The following is an 18,575-nucleotide window of genomic DNA, read 5'->3' as shown; positions in this document are numbered from 1 at the left end:
ATAGCTTTACTTCTTAAATACTCAATTCTACAATTTCTGTGATCCTTAAAGTTCTATCTTTTCTCGATAGCAAAAGTGGGAACTTATGTTGTTGGTGACATCTGAACATCCCCATGTAAGGAGGAACTGGCCAAACCATTTCCCATGGGGAGCAGGAGATGGGCAGTGTGAGGGACATGGGCACTTTTAAATTTACATTCTTTAGCATTTGACCTTTTTGGTAACAAGGAGCATATATTTCTTTTGTAATTAAATAAAACCAATAAAAGGTGGATTAAATATAATAAAGCTAAATGTTTGGCACCAGCTTTTTAGGAAGACAAAACCAAAATCCCTGACAAGGCCTCCAGAGCCCTTCATGATGGGCTCCATCCAGCACCCTGACCACTCATTCCCCACTCATTGTCTGCACCCCGGTCTCACTCTGCTTCTTTGAGCCCTCAAGCATGCCACCCTCCCTCCTATCACTGGCTTTTGCAACATGCTGGCTTCCCTGCCTAAATTGCCTGAAGTGCTTCACCCTCCCCTGACCATTTTTGCCTTCGGGTCTCAGCTAAAGTACCACTTTCTCAGGGAATCTTCTGTGGTAGCTTGTGTCTTCCAAAGGTGGTCTTACTATGTCCTATCCCATATCCTCTTCTGCAACATGACCTTGCCACTCCCCTCTCAAGAGAGGGAGTTGATTTCTCCACCCCCTTAAACCTGGGCAGACTTAAATGACATACTTGAACAACAGAATATAGCAGAATGCTGTAGCCTCAGAAGGATAGGCTCCAGAAGTCTCAAGAAGACCTGCAGCTTCCATGCGGGTTTTCTGGAACGCTCACTCTTGGAACCCAGTGCCCTGCTATAGTAAGTCCAAGTCACATGGAGAGACCACATGCAGACGCCCTCGTTGACAGCCCAGTCCAGTGCCCTGCCAAGACCCTGTGAGGCAGCCATCTTGCATGGGTAGCCATTCCGGTGACTGCGGCCCCAGCTGACATCTGCTAGCAACTGCATGATAGACCCCAAGCAAGAACCACTGAAGTGAGCCCAGCCAACGCACAGAACCACAAAAGATATAATGACTGTTTTAAGTTCTGAGGGTTGTGTTTCAGAGCAATAGATATTCAGTCCATCTTCTCAAGAGGGTGAGGCTCCTGTTTATACTCTCATGGCCCCGCCTTTCAAGAATAACTAATGGTAATAATACAAGTCCACTGCGAGCCAGGCACCTTATAAACACCATCTGACTCAGTCCTCACAAGAATCCTGTGCAGGAAAGCAGGATTTTTTTTCAGTCCTTGAGTTACAGAAGCAAGGAAGGTTGAGAACACTTCCCCTCAGTACTCAGCTAGGATGTGAGCCCAGGGTGCCCCTTCATTGCCCTCAAAAGGGTTCTAATTATATCTTTGTAATTATTTGGATTAATGTCTCCTGCTCCTCAAAACCAAACTGTGAGCTCCACAGGGGTTGGAACCATGTCTGCTTTTTTTCGTGGTGATCCCTAGTGTCTAAAATGTGCTCAATAAAATCAGACTGAGTAAATCTCAATGGCTTCTAGGGAGCTCATGTTCAGTGTAAAAGAGGAATAAAATGTCAATTACCTTATTATTCTTTATGACATAGTACCCACCTTGTAGTTTAGAGGAGAAATATATATTTGGAATTCAGAAGAGTATAGATATAATGCTTGGGGACACAGACTTCAGAGCAGGCAGATCTGGGTTCAAATCCTGACTTGAGCAGTCTGTGACCTTGGCTAAAGTCATCATTTCTTCACCTATAATATTGGATAAATTCCTTGCGGTTGTTGAGAGGATGAAATGACATATGCAAAGTCCCCAAACACAGCCATTGGCACACCACCCCAACAAAGGGTCTCACTGTCAAACATAACAAATAGAAAACTCTTCCAACTCATGGTAGATGTTAGGTCTGCTCAGATCAAGCCCTAGTTCAGGCATGAGCAGCTACTGAAAATGATAGAGAGAAATTGAGCCTGGGTTTTCTCACTCAGTGGGTGATGCTCAGGGGAGCGATGCTGTTGACTAGGTTCAAATTTGCATTCTTTGTTTCAACCCTTGATTAAAGATTCAGTGCAAAGTATTCAATATATCAAATGAGGCCACATGATAAAGACTGCAAGCCGGACGACTCTCCCCAGCCAGGGCTCAATGGCCCCACCTCCACGCAGGTGGAGAGCATCCTCCCTAGGATGCAGGCCACCCAGCTGGGGAGGGACTCTACCCGGGTCCAGACTGCCAGGCCACGTGCACCCTGAGATGGAGGGGTTGAGCATTTGGGGCTTAGAGGCTTTCTTTCCCACTGTTCAGAAGCTGTAGTGGCTGAAAGCAGAGAAGAGACCAACACCTGCAACGGCTCAAGTAACAGAGGATCCATCGGACAAGCAGATGCCTCGGGATCTACTCTGTGGACAGGTACTCCACGCAGCTGCTGGGAACCTGGCACTCCACTCTGCTTGCCTGTTGCCTGTGGGATGTCTCATTTCCCAATGAACTGACCAGGCATTTGCCATAGTCTGTGCATCAGGGGATGACACACAGCCTGTGTGGACAGTGTGAGTAATGTAGGCATTAGTCAAACTAAAGGGCATTATTTGTATTTACAATAAGAGACTTATGGGGAGATCCCCTCATTTAAGGAATGTAGATAACAGAGGGGAGCCAGCATGTCACCCCAATGTCACCACAATTTATGAACTCAGGAGCATGACGCACTTTTGTTTGACCAGTGGGGTTAGAATAAGGCCCCCACAAGTTCAGTTCAGAGCAGGCCAGTTAGTCCTTTATAAAACTGCTTACAAAGATCATAAATCATAACCTTGGCCCTTGGCCATGTGACAAACGGTTCCCTCTTCAGTCTGAATGCGGGACGGAAGACCGTAAGTGGCTCAGTTAGCCATGAACGTGTGCTCCCAACTGAAGCCGCCATCTGACCGAAGTGGGAGGGCCTCACTGGGCAGGGGCTAGGCAGACAGGAGGCACAGGGCAGCTTTGGGAGCTACTCCTCAACAAGTGTGTGGCCTTTTCCCCATCACGTGGCCACTTCCTTTGAAAAGATGGATCAAAAGAAGGCTGATCTTTTTCTTAATCAAGGGAAGGTGGGGTAAATCCAGGGCTAGGTGCAGCGCCAACCCTGCGCCATCAGACTTTGTGACACGGGGCAGTGCACTGTATCGTTCTTGTCTGCAACTCCTGCATCTGGGAAACAGTGTCAGACACAATCATCTCGGACTCCTTCGGTCCTAAAGTTGTTGACTCCGCACCTGGAAGAACTACAGCAAATCACAGGTGCCTTGCTCTCACTCATTCAAGTCACGTCTTCGATTAACGCCCGCCATGGCTATAAATGTAGCATTTGTTCCAATTTTGTTATATTTTAAGAGCATTTTTTTTTATTACTTCTGGATTTCACTTTAAGTGGAATATTGCTATTTACTTGCCAGCTAAGTTCAAGGATTGCTAACATTAGTCTAAATTATACATTGTTTTATTTCTCATTCTATGAAACTACTTTTAATTCTTCGCTCTTTTCCCTTTCCTTTTCCTCTACCTCAGGGTAGAGTTCCTCTCTGAGCTAAGAGCCAAAGCTACCGGCCGGCTGTTTGCTGGTGTGTGCAGGGAACCGTGCTATTATTCAAGTAACAGATAGGTTTAATTTTCTAACTGGAATTATATCTAGCCGAGAGCCAGTGGAGATGCATACCTTAACTTAGGCACGCTACTAGAATGCAAATGACAAGAACGGAGCAGAGAAAGTGTTTTTAAAGAGGATATTTAGGAGTCTGGGCAGAAATAAATTAAACATATCAGCCTGAGCATCTTCCTAACAGTGAGGACGTAGCAGATTCCTCATACTTAATCTGGCTCCCAGACCTGAACCACCGAAAAGAAAATGCGCAAATCAAGAAGGGTTGCTGAAGATTTAGGTAGCTTTTACTCTTCCAAAATCTGAAAGCAAGTTGGGTTTGGGAGCAGTGGTAATTAGGCTGCAGTGTCCGGTTATCTTTTCAAAAATAGCACGGTGTCACTCAGCTAGAAAATAAAGGCTTGGCTTAAAATCCCACCTGGCCCAGGGCAGCTCCGAGTGCCCCTGCCCCTCTCACTGCCTCTGGGGTCCTCTCCATATGGTTGCGGGCACTGTTTCCGGGACAGTGAGAACCACCGAAGCGGAGGGAGGGGGCCGGGTTCGCGGTACCAGCAGTCAGCTGCCCTGGGGCAGAGTCGTGAACACTTTCCTCGAGGCAAATCTGTTAATACCACACAAGCAACTCACTTGTGACAAAGCTGTTTAACAACTGGCTACTCTGGAGTGTAGAATATTTTTCACTAGAAATTTTGAAAGTTAAACTTTCATGAAATGCAGGTACTGCTACTGGAGAAATATCATAAAACATCTCTTTAATGTGAACACTACTTCATACAATGAAAAACTATTTACAGTGTGTGGCTTCCAGACAGGTTGCCGTTCCATCGCATGGCTACCCAGTGTGCATCTTCAGCCGGGGAGCTTCAGTCCTGTATGTTCTCCTTGTACTCGATGGCTCTCCAGGGCCCCTGCGGACTCAGGGCATCTGTCCACTTACATTCTCCCTAGTAATTATGGCTCAGCAGGCATGCCACCAAAATCATCTATAACCCAGAGACTCTGGCAATCATCTATAAACAAAAGGCGTAGATTAGGTTTCTCTCCAATAAATACTACTTTTGACAATACAATCCATTTCTGTCTCAAGAAATTGTTTTCAGCCAGGGAAAATATTTTTTTTTTTTTCCCTCGTGGAACTAGAGCGAATAGTCTTGTTGTTCACACTGGAACTGTTAGGATGTCTTTGTATACAAATATAGCATATTTTGGCCAGGAATATAATTTCTTGTTAAAGAGTTTATTTGCCTTCACACGCAGAATTGCTACATACATTCACAGTTTTAATAGACTGTAATTAGCTATTCCAGTTGTGCTTTAAAATCCCAAGTATTATTTTCATTAGTGAGTGCAAAGCAAATGTCCCATTTGACTACAATTGGTCCTAGAGTTATAAACTCCATAATGGTTTCTAGAAAATTCCTTCAATCTCCAGTTTCGTCATTTGCTTTTTCAGGTATGACTTCCAGGCTCCGGCGCGGCTTCTGAACGTCGGCATTTTCTGTGCCTGGTTTATTCAGCCCACATGAAAGAGCAGCATAATGGATTTGTTTCAGGTTCTCCAAAGTCTCGTTCTTAGCGTATTTCAAAAGATCCGCTTGTCCCTGTAACAAGACACGCAATTAAATGTTAGGTGTGACAGGACTTCTTGCTGCAGTCTGACATTATAGGTCTTCCACTGAAACAGAAATATTTTGATGCCGCAAGAGGACAGATATATTATTTGATACTGGCTCTGCATCCGAATAGGTCAATTTTAATTAAAGAAAAGTTTGTTTTCCCAGTTTTCCACACCAAACTCCAAGAGTGTGCTGCCTCTTCAGTCCTTTCTATTTATCAATCTGAACAGAATTCCGTGTGTGTGGTCCACTGCTGTCTACCCTGGTTAGAATTATATCTTTTGCTAAATTGTTTGGCCCATCTTGGTTTTTCCCTTTTAAGGTTTGCTTTATTTTTGGCTTTTCATTCTGAAGTAAGTATAAATTCATAGAAGGACACAAATATAGTACAGAGAGGTCGTATATACTTTTTCCCGAATTTCTCCCAACGGTTCCATCTTACCTAACTATAGTCCAAGATCCAAACCAGGCAGCTGACACAGGTAGAAGGCGTGTGTACAGCTCTGTGTCACTTCCTCCCATGGGGGATTCACGTAACCACCACTGCAACCAACACACAGAGCTCATCTGCCGCCACAAAGGTCTCCCCGGTACGATGACGCCATAGTCACACCCATCTCCGTTCCCCCCACCATCCCTAGCCCCGTGACCACCCTGAGTCTGTTCTCCATTTATAAAGATGTGCTTTGGAGGCAAGCTTTGGCAGATAGGCACACAGCAGGTTTTCACTGACTATTTGCTAGAGAAGGAAGGAAGGAAGGGATTCTTTGCTTTGGATAAACTTTCTTAGCCAAATTTTAATTTCTTTTATAGGGTGTGGCCATCAATTTGACATATATGCAGTCTCACCACATACAGGTCAAAACACAATGGGATAGACCAAAGCACAGTCACTGGGAGTCTGTCAGCCTCATCACTCTTGACATTTTGACCAGAGCATTCTTTTGCTGCGGGGGGGGGGGGGGGGGCAGCTGTCTTGTGCATCTTAGGCTGGTTAGCAGTGTCCCTGGCTTTTATCCACTAGAGACCAGTAGCACACCCTCAGCTGTGACAGCCCAAATGTCTGCGGATGTTGTCAAATATCCCTGGGGGTTGAAACTGCCCATATTATCAGCCAATCATTAAGATTACTGGTTAGGAGAAATGATGTGGTGCTCCACTGGAAATTCCAACTTTCCCACTTTGGTCTTTTGTTGTTTTTCCTTCCTACCTTTAATCGCCTTCCATTAATAGTCTTTCTACTTACTCTATTACCTTCTCTTCTTATTTTTCTTGTTTGCTATTTTTTTTTCCTCCCCTCAGGCTCTAAATTTATTCTATTATTCTCTTTATCATCCTTCCATAGTTTGGCTTTTTCTTTGTCACACTTACGTTCTTGGTACTATCCCTTCTTCCTCCCTTTCTGTTTTTTTTTTTTTAACTGACTCCCAATGTGCATCTCCATTAAAGTACTCCCATACAACAAAAGCTGGGGGTCAGCTGCCAAGGGTAACAGGTAAGGAATTAGCTTGGCAGCAGCTGGACTATAATCAAATCTCAGTCTCTGGTGAGACCAAATTGCAATGTAATTTTAAGCTACTCGGAGGCCAGAATCCACAGAATGGTTTGCTGTTTACCACTTACTGTTCATGCTTTACAAAGACCTTTAATTAGTAACTATAAATAGATGTTCCACTGCTTAGTTTAATTGAAGGAACTTCATTTTTTATTCATTCTTACTAGTCACTGGATTCATATACTGAGATATTACAAGCAGTAAGGTCTTTGCATATAATATAGCATATTGTGCCTAAAATACAATTTCTTGTTAAAAGAGTGTATTTGCCCTCACATGTGGGATTGCTACATACATTTATGGATAATAGATTGTAACTAGATACTCCATTTGTGCTTTGAAGTTCCAAACATTGCTTTTTAAAATTAATAACTTTATTTTTTAGAGCAGTTCTAGATTCACAGCAGAAGCGAGCAGTAAGTACAGAGGCAGCCCACATGCCCCCATCCCCACAACAGGCACAACGGCCTCCACGACTGACCCTGCCCCACCGTGGTACGTCCGTTCGTTGTAACCGATGAGCCTACACTGCACATTGTTATCACTCAAAGTCCGTAGTTTACATTACGGCTCACTCCTGGTGGTGTACATTCTACAGGTTTGGACAAATGTCTAATGACCTGTATCCACCCATTACAGTATCACACAGAGTAGGTTTCACTGCCCTCAAAATCCTCTGTGCTCCACCTACTCATCCCTCCCTTCCCCCGAATCCCTGGCAACCACTGATCTTTTTACTAACTCAATAGTTTCGCCTTTTCCAGAATGTCATATGGCATGTAGCCTTTTCAGATGGGCTTCTTTCCCTTAGTATTATTACGCATTTAACCTTCCTCCATGTCTTTTATGGCTTGATAGCTCATTTGTTTTTAATGCTGGATGTACCACAGGTTATTTGCCCATTCACCTACTGAAGGACATCTCAGTTATGACCAAGTTTTGGCAATTATGAATACAGCTGCTATAAGCATCCATGTGCAGAATTTTGCATGGCGTAAGTCTTTGATTCATTTTGGTAGATACCGAAAGGAGTGTGATTGATGTATCATACAGTATGTTTAGTTTTGTAAGACACTGCCATACTGTCTTCCACCAGGGCTGGGCCATTTTGCATCCCACCAGCAGTGAATGAGGGTTCCTGCTGCTCCACATCCTCACCAGCATTTGGTACTGTCAGTGTTTTAGATTTTGGTCATTCTAATAGGCAAACCTTGATGTCTCATTTTTGTTTTAATTCACAGTTTTCTAATATTTAACATTGAACAACTTTTCACATACCTACTTGCCATCTGCATATCTGCTTTGGTAAAGTGTCTGCTCAGGTCTTTTGTCCATTTTTAAATCAGATTGTTCATTTTCTTATTGTTGAATTTTAAGAGTTCTTTGTATATTCTGGGCAACAGCTGTTCATCAGATGTGTCTTTTACAAGTATTTTCTCCCGGTCTGTGGCTTGTCTTCTTGTTCTGTTGTCTTTTGCAGAGCAGAGATTTTTAATTTTAATAAAGTCTGGTCTTATGAATTCTTTCATTTATGGATTGTGCTGTTGGTGTTAGATTTAAAAAGTCATCACTGTACCCAAGGTCATCTAAGTTTTCTCCTATGTTACCTTCCAGGAGCTTTATAATAAGTTTCCATTTTATATTTATGTCTATAATCTGTTTTAACTTAATTTTTGTGCAGGTGTAAGTCTGTGTGTGTGTGTGTATATATATATATATATTTTTTTTTTTTTTTGCATGTGGATGTTCAGTGGTTTCAGCACGACTGTTTAAAAGAATATCTTTGTTCCATTGTATTGCCTTTGCCCCTCAGTCAAAAATCAGTTGACTGTATTTATGTGGGTCTATTTCTGAGCTCTCTATTCTGCTCTACTGATCTAATTATCTATTCTTTCACCAATATCACACTGTCTTGATTTCTGGAGCCTTATAGTAAATCTCAAAGTAGTGTCAGTCCTCTGACTTTGTTCCTCTCCTTTAATACTATGTTGGTTATTCTGGGTCTTTTGCATCTCCATATAAACTTTAGAATCAACCTGTCAACATCCACAAAATAACCTGATGGAACTTTGATTGGGATTGTGTTGAATCTATAGCTCAAGTTGGAAAGAAATGACATCTTAAAAATATTGAGTCTTCTTAACCATGAATAGGAGATGTCTCTCCATTTTTTCATTTCTTCTTTGATATATTTCCTCAGAGTTTTGTAGTTTTCCTCATATAGACCTTGTATGTATTTTGTTAGATTTATACCTAAGTGTTTCATTTTTGGAGGTTCTAATATAACTGGCGTTACATTTTTAATGTCAAATTACTCTTGTTCATTGTTATTATCTAGGAAAGTGATGGACTTCTATACACTAACCTTGTATCTTGCAACATTGCTATAATTGTTTATTAGTTCCAGGAGTTTTTTGTCAATTCTTTTGGAATTTCTACATAGACAATCATGTCACCTGTGAACAAAGACAGTTTCACTTCTTCCTTCCCAATGTACACCTTTTATTTCTCTTTCTTGTCTTATTGCATTCGCTAGGACTTCTAGTACACCGTTGAAAAACAGTGGAGTCAGGGGATATTCTTGCCTTGTTCCAGATCTTAGTGGGAAAGGTTTGAGGTCTCACAAGTATGATGTTAGTTATAGGTGTTTTTTAGATGTTCTTTATCAAGTTGAGGAAGTTCTTCTCTACTTCTAGTTTGCTGAGAGGTTTTTGTTTTGTTTTGTTTTGTTTTTAAATCATGAATGGGCATTGGATTTTGTCAAATGCTTTTTTTCCATCTATTCAGATGATCATGTGATTTTTCTTCTTTAGCCTGTTGATGTGATGGATTACATTAACTGATTTTTAATTGTTATACCAACCCTTCATACCTGGTATAAATCTCACTGGACATAGTGTATAGTTCTTTTTATACATTGCTGGATTCAACTTTTTAATATTTTCTTGAGAATTTCTACATCTATGTTCATAAGAGATACTGATCTGTAGTTTTCTTTTCTTGTAATGTTTTTGTCTGGTTTTGGTATTAGGATAATGCTGGCCACATAGAAGGTATCAGAAAGTATTTCCTCTGCCTCTATTTTCTGGAAGAGATTGTAAGAAAAAACTGGTATGATTTCGTCCTTAAATGTTTGCTAGAATTCACCAGTCAATCCCTGTGAACTGGTGCTTTCTGTTTTAAAAGGTTATAATAAGGTGTGCCTGGGTGGCTCAGTCAGCTGGGCATCTGCCTTTGGCTCGGGTCTTGATCCCAGGTTCCTGGGATCGAGTCCTGTGTTGGGCTCCTTGCTCAGTGGGGCGTCTGCTTCTCCTTCTCCCTCTGCCTGCTGCTCTCCCTGCTTATGCTCTCCCTCTCTCTCTCTGTCAAATAAATAAATAAAATCTTTAAAAAAAGGGTTATAATTGTTCATTCAACTTCTTTAACAGAAATAGGTCTATTCAAATTCTATTTCTTCCTGTGTGAGTTTTGGTAGATTGTGCCTTTCAAGAAATTGGTCCATTTCATCTAAGTTATCAAATTTGTGGGAATAGAATTTTCATCAGATTATTTTATTGTCCTTTTAATACCCATGGGATCTGTAGTGATGTCCCTTCTTTCATTTCTGATATTAGTAATTTGTGTCCTCTTTTTGTTTTTCCTTCCTAGTTAGCTTGGCTAGAGACTCACTGATTTTAATGATATTTTCAAAGAGCCAGCTATTAGTCCTGTTGATTTTCTCTAACAATTTCCTGAGTTCAATTTCATTGATTTCTGCTCTCATATTTTTATTAATAAAAATTAGTGGGTCTACATTCAAAATGCTTACTTGGAATGTCCTCTTAGGCTTCACATGTCCAAAACTGAGTTCCAGATATCCTACCAGTTTCTCTAACCAGCTCCTCTTCGGTTAAGACAACTCAGTTCTCGCAGTGACTTAGACCAAAGGCCCCGGTACCATCTTTGAGTCCTCTCCTTTTCCTGCATCTCTCACCCCACTTGTCAGCAGCCTCCATTGCCTCCATCATCAATACATACATACACATATACAGGTTCTCGGCAATTCTTCCCACCCTCATTGCCACCACTGCAGCCTGAACCACCATCACCTTTCTCTGAGTTTATGACAATGCCCTTCCAACTGGCCACCCTGCTTTTCTTTTCTCAACATGACAACCAGAGAGATACAATTACATGTAGTCAGAACACATCTCCCCCACCCTTTTGTGACTCCTCATATAACTCAGTGAGAGTCAGAGTCCTTTACCACAGCTCTATATGTCCTGCCCCTGGGCTGTCCTCACCCCCTTGATTGCCCCACCTTGTTCGCTCAGCCACTGTGACGCTGGACCCTGAAGTGCTCCTCAGACACAGAAGATTCTCTCTGGCCCAGCCTCAAGGTGGTTCACTCAGCATTCCCTGTGCAGGGCAGGCCCTTGCCCAGAAAGGCACACAGTTTGCTCTCTCACCTCCTTTAGGCCTTGACTCCCTGACCACCTTTCCAAAATGAAGACCACCACTTGTTACTCACAACCCTCCTTGTCCCTTCCTGGCCTTGCTTTCTCCAAATGCGTACCACCGTGTAACGTTCTCTGTTGCCGTTTACTGTCTGTTTCTCCCATTAAATGTGAGCTCCATGAGAACAGGGGTTTTTATGTCTTCAGACCACTGTTGAGCCCTCCCCCCTTCAGGCCCAGAACCGCACCAGGCATAGGACATGGGCTCAAGAAACAGCCTGAGTGAATATAATGAGAGTAAAATGTGAAAGTCACCTCTTTCACCTTCACAGCTGCCTCCCAAAGACATGCTGCACATTTTCCTCTGCATTTATATATATTATGAATAGGTATTTTGTTTTAGTTTTACAGAAATGGAATCAAGCAAACTACCAGATTCTTCAGTTTTCTTTTTGTTCACCAAAAATCATGCTTTGGCAATCTTTCCATGTCAGCCTATACAGATCTGCCACAGGACAATGGAGCCTTTAAATACAAAAATCCCCAGATGGTATAGGATAATCAATGTGGTAATAACAGAATTCTTTATCTGGTTGAATCTTCTATTTCCCAAGTTCAGACAGGTCATTACCGTATCTTGGACAGACAAGGTGTTCAGCCGCTAGCCCAGGGAGACACAAAGGACCCCCTACAGGCCCTAAACCTGGGCTGGGGAGCTGCTGAGCTTTATTCACATTACTTATATTTTGTTCTGTGCATCTAAAACTGCATGTCTGACATATCTCGGGATTGCGGCATCCAGCGGGAGTAAAGAACAATTCCGAAAGAGGTGATGATGGTGTTTGCTGTAGCAGTGTTCACATCTCATTGCTTCAGAAGACTTCGAAAGAGCAAAGGCTATTTAAAACACTGCCACCCACTGACACAGGGCATCTGAAGACTCCTACGAAACTGGCTTTGCAATGTTTCCAGTTGAGAAACTCAAACCCTATTTGGTTTCACACATTCTGTTTTGAATTTCATAATTTATTCTATTTGGTTTTCATCATCAAAGAGTTATAACAACCTTAGGTCAAAATATTTAAGGTTCCTACTTAGACTCAGAACATAATCTTTAAAAGACAGAGCTAAGGGCAGGGCTGGATCCCAGCAGCTCTTGCTGAGAGTCTGCCCCATGTTCCTTCTGGCCCTGCCAGTGGCTGCCTGAGATCAGGTTGGAGGCTGGAGCAGCTGGGAAAGGAATGACGACGGCAGATACCAGACACCAGAGCCAGCGTCCCAGCCATCCTCAACACTCAGCCAATCACCAAACTTTCTGTCTGACCACAAAACGTGTCCTAGCTTTGAATATATGTTAAAAATACTTCCAGGCACATCTGTTAGTGCTGCATAGTTTTTGAATCTAAAATTAACAATCACAATTCACTGCTTTTATTTAGGCCTAGAGCTAAAACAACAGGGATTCTATAGTTCAGTTATTTTTTTTTCAAAGCTTTTTCTATCCAACTATCTATTAGAGAAGACCAAAGTTGCCTTCCTACTGAGGTGAGTGAACCAGAATGGCCACAAAGACTACCCCCGACCTCTGCCACCAAACCATGCAATGGCCACGTGGCTGAGAGCTGGAGTGGGCAAAGATGGCCACTCCTGGGAGTTAGCAGACATGTTTCTTCCAAATTACAAGCAGTGGGAAGGAAGAGAAAAAAGAGGACACTCGTACCATTTTGGGAGTCTGAAGGAGGCATAAAAGTAGTCAAATACTTTTTAATTTAATGCAAATAAGAACGTAAGTTATCAGTATCTGGTTTGACCTCAGCATGTCCGTGGCCCACACTGACTTTTGGGTGTTCTGGGGCTAAACTGCCCAACCCGAGAAGGTTCCCTTGGATGGTAATGGACTAGGCTGCCTCCTTCCTGCTTCCTTATCCACTCAGGAACACAGAGAGGAACACAGCAGCTTCTAGGTACCCTCACTGACACCTTCTGCTCCCTCACGAGACGAAGCCAACTCTGGGACAAAGAGACGGGGGGCAGACACCTAGAGAGCACCAAGGCCCAGCAGGAAGATAGACTGCCACCCCGCATGAGCCTAGCACTAACCCGCAAGCTGGGCCCTTCCTCAGCAATTTGCAATGCACGTGCCCTTATTTTTCCTGTCACCCTGCAAGTCTTCAAGAGGCCTCCCGTCCCCTCCCTCATCATCACTCTCTGACGACTGCATGGGGCTCTAGAGTGCTGCGGCCGCCTCTCACCGGAGCATCTTCTGCAACCCAAACCAGGGAATCGAAACTGCAAAACCCTAACACAATCTCATGACCAGGAAACATGACTGCTATGTGCCAGGCACTGTATTAAGCCCTTCCCAAAGATTATCTCATGAGAGTCTCTCAATTCTGCCAGAGGTACTCTTCCCATCCCCACTTTTACAGATGAGCAAACAGAGTTTAGAGAGATTAAGGGCTTTGCACAAGGCAGAGTCTACACAGCAAATTACACTTAAACACACACAACTTCTTCTCTGTGTGTTCTGTTTTCTTTTTGGATTAACTCAACCACTGGGCCCAAACGATAGAGCTGAGCCCCACATGTGACATGTGATGCTTTCAAGCAAGCCAAGTGGGACGTCTACCACCCTCTCTAATGTCCTCCGTATATCACCAACGGTGCAGACAATCCACTCTTCCTGGGCTTAAACACGAGCACAGAAATACAGGTTTCCCTCCATAGTTGTTGAATGAGGAGGGAGTGAACACCACAATGGTGGGGCTGGGGGGATCTTGGCTCCTGGTTCTAAGCTGCCTCACTCTACTCTGACAGCTCCCCGAGAGGCCTGTGCGGCCGGCGAAGGCTGCGGCACGTTGATCCGAGTTACAGAAGGCCTTCTACCCACTGAAGTCTCAGGAAGCCTTACACTTGAAAAAAGATCCCCTGATCATCAGTCCCCTAAAGTTAGAGCAACAGAGCAGAGTGGCACGTGCTTCTCTATAGGACATTGAATTCATTTTAAGTGTTTCATGATTTTTTCTGTCCTTCTAGCTTCCATGACATTCATTCGCATGTTGGAAGGGAGGGGAATGTGAACTGTCTATAACCTTATCTCTCTGCAGAGGAAGACTCTGCTGCGGACCCCCCAAAGGGCTTCCGGGTGCTGGCCAGGTGGATGAGGGGCTCTGAGAGTGTGAGAATAGCTCTGGAAACATGGCTCCTAACCCTTGGTTTCTCCCTTAATCCAAAGAGACGTGCCAGTTTTTTGATGCAGTGTCTGGATCACGCAGGCAGGTGGGTGGGCCCCGAGACCCCCCCTTACACCTCGATCCCCTCGCCCCTGCCAATATTTTGGCTATTTCATCACCTTGATAGCTGTTCCTCAATTTCACAATGGTGGTGCTCAAAGGTTTATACAAAGTTTAATTTAAATTTCTAAATATAAGATGCAATTTAAATTCAGAATGGATGTCTCTCACCTCAGAAACAAGTTTACGTTTCACTCAACAAAGATGGAGGGTGGGGGGCTCCCAGGAGCTCCCAGGCAGCACCGTGGAGGAGGTGTGGTGTCTGAGTTGGGCTCCGACAGACGGGCAAGAAAGGATTTCAGCAGGCCAAGGGGCTGTGGAGGATGCTGCCTTCCACACATGACTCCATGACTCCAATAAATGATGCCTTTGGGGCTTAGCCATGGCTTAGTAGCATGATTTCTATACTAGAAAGCTTTCTGAGCTCCAACTGGGGTGACATCTCCCTCTGATAATGGGAATGGCCACGGGGAGGGCTAAATTTCACACTGGTGGTGAGCGCCAGCCCCCTGCCCTGGGAGAGGACCTCGCTTGACACAGAGCCGGTGGCCGGTGGCTCCGGTGGCAGAGCTGGGGTGAGGGTTACTGGAGGCTCCAGACAGTGGAAGTGAGCCAGGACTGAAGCACAGAGACAGGAGGTCAAGAGAGGGTTCCAGGCAGCGGGACCAGGACCAGAGGGGAGGGTGGTGTGCCTGACGTGTAGAGAGAGTGAGGGGATGTTGAGGGATGAGCAGGGCCAGGATCATGAGCATGGAAGCTCCTGAAAACACTAGTAAAAACAGCATGCACAAGCACTTCCTTCGCACCGTTAATCTTTTAAGCACAACTTTTGCATAATCAAACATTAGCTGAAAGAGCACAAATTCCACATTAGTGGGATCCAATGTCTGAGGTTTTATTGTGTTTTAAATGGGCCAGAAAGTACAGCCCGCCTAATGACAAACACTACTGTAGTCTGATTTTCTGAGCTGTGCTGAAGAGTCTTCACAGGCTAAATAGAGGAATGGCTTTCAGCCAATTATAGATTTTCAGGAAAACAGGCAACATAAAACATCTCCTATATGTAACATAACTAAAGGATATTACCATCAATAAAGAAAAAGAGTTGCACAAAGACCATCACAATAATTTTCAGAAAAGAAACAAAGGTTAGTCTTCAGGTCTTCAAGGTAAGTACTGCACCTCAGGTAAAAACAAAATCAAGATGAATGTCTTACCAGGTGCAAAGACCGTCTGGTTTAATTATTAATTTTTGGCAGAAGTCTCATGTTCCTAAAGAGAACAAATCTCTAATTGCTTTCAGGGTTTAGTTTTTAGTCTTGCTCCTGAGGGTGGGGCGGCAGAGAGCAGGGAGAGCCGGCCTGGCAGCAATTCGTGTGGAAAACATCTTGGATTGTAATAAGCTTCATTTGAGTTGAGGATATGACACAGGTGCTAGAAAATCCAGCATAACAATAAGATAATTTTTAGACTATGAACAAAATCATACTGACGAGTCCTACACTGGGGTGGTTAGTGCACTGTGTATCCAAAGTATGAGGATAATTCTGGCCACCCCATCTTATGAAGGACACTGACAAACTAGAGCCATTAGAAGACCAAGGGACCCACCGGGGAGGGGACCAGATGCCATCACATCCTGGAATCTGCCTAGCTGAGCATGTCTGACCTGGACTGGGTAGGTCGAAGAGAAGATAATGATAGTTCTCAAAGGTATAAAGGGATGCTGAGAAAGAGGGAATAGAATAATTCTGGGCTGCTTTGAGGGTATTACTGTAACCAGTGCGAAGAAGTGAAGTTACAGAGAGGTCAATTCTATCTACTGTACGGCGGAACGTAACGAAAACTGCAGGACGGTGGGAGGCTGGCAATCTAGTGGAAGCAGCAGGAAGGTGGATGTGATGACCCCACGGTGTTGTGTGGCCAAGCCTCCACCCCTCTAAGGCAAAATGCTTCATTTGCAGGTTCTGCCACTGCAGGACGCTACCTGCAAGGACGGCTGCCCATAACTGCTTCCATCCCCGTCCAGGCGTGCCACCCCACCCACTAACAGGTGGAGTCCACTTCCCCTCCCTTGACTCGGAGGGCAGCCTTGATTGGCTTTGGTCAGTTAAACATGGAGGAAGTGGTCTGACAAGCCAGGCAGCTTGGAATCTCACAGCCATATAAGGAAGCTGGGGCTAGACTACTGAATGATGATGGACTGCGTAGAGAGAAGAGAGAGAGAGAGAAGAGAGAGACCTGGACATTCCAGCCATCCCTGGTGAGATGCCAGCCATGGGAGTGGAGCCTTCTTGGATATTCCAGGCCCAGCTGACCTCCCGGCTGAACCAAGCCTCACAGATGATCTGGTCAACTCCAGAGGGAGCAGAAAAACCACCCAGCTGAGCTCAGCTAGCCCACAGAATCACTAGTTTTGGCACGGTTTGTTACACAGCAACAGAGAACTGAGATAGCCAGTCAAGATGGCTGTATTTTGTATTTTGTGACAGGGCCTTTCTGGGCACAGTGGATTGAAGCAGGTAGAGAACCTGATCCAAGGAGAACTTAATACAAGAGGAGGCTTATAACTTTAGGATCGCTGGTCTGGATGTGAAATGAAAGAACAAGCGAGCTGATCAGATTTCCTCTCTTTGGAACTTGAACTAGGAAATACAAGTAGATTGAGGACTTGGAACAGAAACTTCTAAGGTATAGTCAGGGCCAAAGCAAGACAAGACCAAGTCACACAGCAGAAGAAACCACGAGTGAGCAGGAGGAGCTGTTGGCAGAGGGAGAAGGACAGAGAGATGACCACGGGCCCCCAGACAAGAGCTGCCCCAGGTGCTGCTGGGCTTCCTGACTGCTCTTCACTCCCGTGAGGCCAGACCCAGCTTCTGGTCTCAGGGCTCCCTGTCCTCTCATGATCCCTTCCATGAGCCAGCATCGCTCGCCTCTCCTCTGCAAGCTAGCCTGCAGGAGTTCGGCTTCTTATCACCAAAAGGGACCAATTAAAACAGGGCTCTTCTACCATGAGATTCTACCATTTTGGGAATGGTAATAAATAGAAATAATAAAAATAATCACCAGTTCAGTATTTTAGCAAATGGAAAATAAAGGGAGAGGAACATCTTGATTAAGCTGGTGGGTGGAAGATGTATTAACAGAATTTCCTTCCCACATTCCCGATGAAATGAGCAAAAAGTAAAATTGGCAAACACACACACATACACACAAACACAAGCAGCAAACAAACAAAAGGGTATGACACAATTTAATAAACTTCTAAAACTCACAGAATTCACAGTGGCAATTCATAAAAATCCTGAGAATTCTAAGAGCCAGTCAAATTGGAAAGATACAAACTGAGTGTCCTTCTCTTTTACTTCTGTTTGATGGAGCAGAACAGATGATGGCACAGAGGGTGGGATGAAAAAGTGACACAAGACAAGTGAAGAACAGGGCTGACACACAAGGAGAAGACTGGACATGATATATTAAATAATGATGTTCAGACAGTGCAACAACACAGTGAGCCCTGAGGGAAGAGATGCAAACAGGGGTCTGGCTCCCTATTTGCAGGGGTTCCAGGCTGTGGTGTGGGAAGGCAGAGCCCAAGCAGAGCCCAAGCAGAGCCCAGCAGCCCCACTGAGCTGAGGAGACAGAGTTCGGAGTTCAGGGAGGCAAGGTGGCTAGGATGTGCGGGGCAGAGTGATGGGCCTCTTAAACAATCACTGTAAATATCTACGTCCAAGAAGATAAAGGCTATGGTGAACATGAAGACAAGAGAAATGGGAAGCTGGGCTGGATTAATGGCAGAGTAGACACTTCAGGAGATACAGCAATATTGCTTGAAGATGCAGAACTAACAGAAACTATTAAAAAAGAAAGACAGACCTAAAAAGAAATGAGTAGTGGGTCTGTCACTTCTGGGAAGATATCAAGCAGTATATATGTATAAATGGAGTTACAGAAGAAGGAGAGAAACAGTAAGACAGGAAAAAAGATTTAAAGAAAACTGGCTAAAAATTTTCCAAATTTG

General features: G+C 44.0%; 1 protein-coding gene across 4 annotated transcripts in view; it reads right to left on the bottom strand.

Annotated features, from left to right (window-relative positions):
- Positions 1-4,872: 4,872 nt before the first annotated feature.
- PLCL2 (phospholipase C like 2) overlaps positions 4,873-18,575 on the bottom strand; it is a 185,588-nt gene continuing 171,885 nt past the window's right edge. For 3 of the 4 annotated variants that reach the window (XM_064588344.1, XM_064588352.1, XM_054504436.2), the window contains exon 7: positions 4,873-5,255. In XM_064588344.1, coding sequence (XP_064444414.1) covers positions 5,076-5,255 — 180 coding nt within the window. In that variant the 3' untranslated portion in view covers positions 4,873-5,075. The remainder of the gene's footprint in view (positions 5,256-18,575) is intronic. The other variant, XM_064588372.1, reaches the window with a different exon arrangement.

Source organism: Mirounga angustirostris, unplaced genomic scaffold (assembly GCF_029215605.1).
Source record: "Mirounga angustirostris isolate CCGP_5_RB_7025 unplaced genomic scaffold, mMirAng1.0.hap1 SCAF_1, whole genome shotgun sequence".
NCBI lineage: Eukaryota > Metazoa > Chordata > Mammalia > Carnivora > Phocidae > Mirounga > Mirounga angustirostris.
Note: the sequence above shows the minus strand (reverse complement) of the source record. Positions and strands in the feature narration are given on the sequence as shown.